The sequence below is a fragment of the Neolamprologus brichardi genome, chromosome 10 (genome assembly GCF_056152115.1).
Source record: "Neolamprologus brichardi isolate AB-2024 chromosome 10, ASM5615211v1, whole genome shotgun sequence".
Lineage (NCBI taxonomy): Eukaryota > Metazoa > Chordata > Actinopteri > Cichliformes > Cichlidae > Neolamprologus > Neolamprologus brichardi.
In genome coordinates this window covers 33,922,501-33,927,522 of record NC_142113.1, presented here as the reverse complement: position 1 = coordinate 33,927,522, position 5,022 = coordinate 33,922,501, and the positions used below count along the sequence as shown (strand labels likewise).

At 51.4% G+C, this 5,022-nt stretch overlaps 1 protein-coding gene across 1 annotated transcript in view; it reads right to left on the bottom strand.

Moving 5' to 3' along the window:
- Positions 1-1,804: 1,804 nt before the first annotated feature.
- The window catches only part of ncbp3 (nuclear cap binding subunit 3), an 8,961-nt gene continuing 5,743 nt past the window's right edge, over positions 1,805-5,022 (bottom strand). Inside the window, exons 10-13 of the mRNA XM_087847583.1 lie at positions 4,956-5,022; positions 3,410-3,558; positions 3,171-3,341; positions 1,805-3,094 (exon numbers count right to left, since the gene is read on the bottom strand). The exon at positions 4,956-5,022 is cut by the window's right edge and continues 243 nt beyond it. Of these exons, the coding sequence (XP_087703709.1) occupies positions 2,736-3,094; positions 3,171-3,341; positions 3,410-3,558; positions 4,956-5,022 (746 nt within the window). The 3' untranslated portion in view covers positions 1,805-2,735. The remainder of the gene's footprint in view (positions 3,095-3,170; positions 3,342-3,409; positions 3,559-4,955) is intronic.

Here is a 5,022-nt window from a genome sequence, read left to right as displayed (position 1 = left end):
CGTCACGTTGAGGTTTTTATAACAGTCGTGACGTCAGTGCAGTGTCATTGGCTGGTTTTAGCCCGCCTTAACCTGGGTTTTCTTTGCGATTAGTTGGGGAAAATAACGGCCACACAAATGAGCCAATCAGAGTGGAGTACCGTCAATCCCGATTACATAACGAAAAATGATTGCAACAGCTCTTACTCAACGACCAGGCCGCAGCACTACTCACACATAAACACACGTTACTCATTAAAAACTATGTTCGCATATCGAAACACTAATAAATAAATATATAACTATATAGATATGTATATTTAAAAACTAAATGTAATCAATTCAAACAATTTTAATTATACATTTTGATCGAAGTGTGTCTTTGCAAAAGTCTTGAAAAGTGTGTGCCATCCCTCATAAACATGGGAACTACGTACAGACAAGTATATCAGGAGAAAACAGAGTTTACACAATCATAACAAACTTCAGCGTCACCAGTTTGAACTGTGAGCAGCTCTGTGTAACGTCTGCAGGAACAGACAGGTAACTTGTTATATGCAGACACAGCACTGGCTCATCTCTGCAGTTAGGTGACTTTTTCATGCTTGAATGATTCCTAAGAGTTAAGAGGCGTAACCAACACCAAAGAGCTACCTCATCAGGCCAGAACGTGTCCAGCGCCCACCGTTTCACCCAGACGTCCTGTAAGTTTCAATGAGGCGTTGAGAACACATGGCTGAGCTGAGGGTTCCCCAACTCTCTGTGAAGGCTACTCACAGCCGTTGTTTAGCGCTCACAACAGTTTGCATAACAACGACTCTGAAACTGACCTCACTGTTCAGGCTCATCTGAGTCTGCTGAAGAGATCACTGCGGTCTGTCGGCGCCGCGGTCTTACCTTAACTTCAGGAAATTCTTCACAAATTCAATCCTATCAAACATCCTTGAAAGAGTAAACAAACAGCTAACAGATCATCTGCAGAGGAATGGTTTATTTGAAGAGTTTCAGTCAGGTTTCAGAGCTCATCACAGCACAGAAACAGCTTTAGTGAAGGTTACAAATGATCTTCTTATGGCCTCTGACAGTGGACTCATCTCTGTGCTTGTCCTGCTAGACCTCAGTGCAGCGTTCGATACTGTCGACCATAATATCCTGTTAGAGCGATTAGAACATGCTGCAGGTATTACAGGTACTGTGCTGCTGGAGATTCCCATGATGCTGCCAAGTGTTTCTTGGTGTGGTGATACACCTTTCTGCATTTAATCGTTAGTAATTATTAATCTCTGGCTCTCTTCAGCAGCACGTCTTCGTCCCATCGTCCCACCTTCAACTCCTGCCAGAGGTTTTTCCGCCATCGCTACAGCGACAGCTCACAGGGCGTCTGTACCTGACATTATAAAGCACTTTGACACAACTGTGAGCTGAAGTGTTTCCTGTGAACACGATCCTCTCTGAGGGTCACCACGTGTTTGATTCGTACATTTATCCAGGCAGCAGCTCCAACAGCGAGTCCGTCAGAAACACGTCTGCAGACTTTAAAATAACTCAACTGTTTAAATTAAGGATTAAAATTTGCATCGTGGGGGCGTGGCCTCTTTGGCTGACAGGCGGATGGTGACGCACAATTCTGACCTGGAGCCTGACAACACGTGTGAGGAAGATGGTTTATATTCGGCTGTTACTGAGCATCTGTGTGTCTGCGTGCAGAGGCCACGCCTCAATGAGCTCACACCCCCTCATTGGTTGTTGGAACACCCGCCTAAAAGCACACCTGTGTTGTGCAGGTATCTGTGGTCAAGGTAACAGGAAGAAGACTCGACGCGTGTGGAATAAAACATCAGCGGTACTTTAATAATGATCTGAGGAGCAGCGGCGTGGCGTCACCTGCACGTGGACCCAAAGGTTTCATTTAAAAACATCAGTGACGTCACAGGAACAGTCGGTGGACTCGCACACACACCCGGGTCGTCGACGAGGTGTTTAGAAGAAAAAAATAATAATAAAGAGACAAAAAGTAGGAAAATGTCCCACAGCGGACGCCGCAGTCCTGCCAGCGCCAACACCACGCCGACGCCGCACGCTGGAGGCGGAGTCACTTCACTGTCTGAGCTGCAGTCAGACGGGGAAAAGCTGAGGAATGGTGGCGAGCGAGAATGGTGACAAGAAGAGCAGCAGCAGGTGAGCGGAGTTTCCCATGATGCTTTGCCACATCCTGACAGAACGCCACAGGCAGGAGGAGGCGGCGCGGGAACCGAAGCTCCGCCCTCGGCTCATGATTAGCACCGAACTTCGCAGGACGTCCTCTGAAATGTCCTCAGAGCCACAGCCGAGTGAGCAAACTGCGGAACGCCGAGGCAGGAAATGACCTCACAACCCGACTGACCCCTCAGCACTGGGCGACTTCAGGGGGCGGATCGCTTCCTTTGGCTCGAGTCTGCCTCACCTGCAGCAGGTGATTATAGGCCACGCCCACAAACAACTGTCACTGATCTGGATGGTAAAGTGACAATTTGCAACTTCACCTCGCTTCAGACAGGAAGTGAGGAGGGCGCACTGCAGGAAGTTGAAATTAAAGGTGGGCGGAGCTTCAGGGACTGCGGCTCCCTGGAGAAGTTTATGAAACGTTTCTGTTGATGTTTACGAGTCATTATTTCGCCGCGCGGCCCGTTCCCCGACTCACCCGGGTCGTCCGCTCGGCCTCGGCGCTGCTTTATGTCCATCAGAGGAAATGCTGCTCCGCCCCCTCCTCCTCGTGTTCAGGCGTCAGACTCGTCGCTGCTGTCGCGGCTGATCTCGATCTGCAGCGAGGGCAGGTTGTCCAGCCGACTCTTCTTCATCTTGTGGGTGAGACGCTCCTGCTTCTGTTTGATCATGGCGCCCCACATCCTCTGCAGCGTCGAGTCGTCCTCCTCGTCCCCGCGCCCGTCCTCCTCCTCCTCCTTGTCCCCCTCTCCGTCGCCACGCCTCCTCTCGCTTCTACTGCTGCCGCCGCCATCCCGGCCCGACGAGGAAGAGGAGAACAGCCCCGCCGAGCGGCCGCTCGACCTGTCGTGACGTCTGGCGGCGGCGCCGCTGCCGTCGTCGTCGCTGGAGCCGAGTCTGCTCCACAGCCCGCCTGCAGACGAGAGAGAGCGTTACAGACGCCACACAGCAAAGAGAAAAGACGACAGAGGTCGGCGTCGCCTCCGTACCCGTCTTCCTGTCTGTGGACGAGTTTGAGCAGTGGCCTCTGCTGTCCTGACTGGCCACGCCCAGTCTGCGATGCACATCTCTGGCTAGGGGAGTGTCTCTCGGGGACAGCGGCGAGGGGGAGCGGCGTCTGTCTGGAGAGTAGCGTCTTTTCCCGAGCCGCTGCCGTACGTCTGCGGAGAGCGTCAGAGTCAGAGGCCCGCCTCGCGGCAGCACAAGCAGCTGGATTTAAAGCGCTCACCTGTCTTCCCGCCGCTGACCGCCGGAGGGGGCTGTCTGTGCTGAGAGTGGCCCTGCCGCTTCTCCTCCAGCAGCTGCCGCACGTCCGTCACCTTAGAGGGCGACGAGGATTTGGTCCTGCTCTGTGATCCCGACGTTCCGATCCTGTTCCTGAACGGTGCGACACAGGCAGAGTTAGACGCAAACGTGTGAGCGCGGCGGCGAAACATTCCTGCAGGTTTAACGATCAGAGCAAAGAAAATCTTTCATGCATTCACCAGCTGCGACCACACAGGCTGCTTCCTCCTGAGGCCGCATTTGTAGGCCGGTTACACCACAGATGTAAATGTATCCAAATGTATCCCAAAATGCCTCCATTTCCCCGAATTTGAAGGGTGGGTCGGGTCCTCTACTGCCCACCATATCCCAGAATTCATAGCGCGGCCAATTCAACTACTAAGTTTTAATATTACTCTTATTAATCTTTCTGGGTCACAAAACAAACGTTTCACATATTTTCAGGCGAGAAAGTAGCTGTGGAAACATAAACCAATAAAACTGAATAGAAAATAAAACACACACACTCGTCGTGCCTATGGTACGACAACTTTTCTCCGTGCCCCTGGTACACTGAGCAGAAACACTAAGCCACACACACACAGACAGACACAGACACACACACAGACAAACACACACACACAGACACAGACAAACACGCACACACAGACACGCACACACACAGACACACACACACACGCACACACACACACACGCACACACACACAAACAGACACACACACACACACACACACAAACAGACACACACACACACACAGAAACACACAAACAGACACACACACACACACAGACAAACACGCACACACAAACAGACACACACACACGCACACACAAACAGACACACACAGACACACACACACACACACACAAACAGACACACACAGACACACACACACACACACACAAACACACACACACACACAAACACACACACAGAAACACACAAACAGACACACACACACACAGACAAACACGCACACACACACACACACAGACAAACACGCACACACAAACAGACACACACACACGCACACACAAACAGACACACACACACGCACACACAAACAGACACACACACACACACAGAAACACACAAACAGACACACACACACACACACACACAAACACACACACAAACACACACACAGAAACACACAAACAGACACACACACACACACACACAAACAGACACACACACACACACACAGAAACACACACACACAGACACGCACACACAGACACAGACACGCACACACAGACACAGACACGCACACACAGACACAGACACACACACACAGACACACACACAGACACACGCACAGACACAGACGCACACACACACACACACACAGACACACGCACAGACACAGACGCACACACAGACACACACACACACACAGACACGCACACACAGACACAGACACACACACACAGACACACACACAGACACACGCACAGACACAGACGCACACACAGACACACACACAGACCGGATGCTCTTCAGGTGCGTCTCCAGCTCGTCGGCGTACATCGTCATCTTCTTGCTCTTCTTCGGCG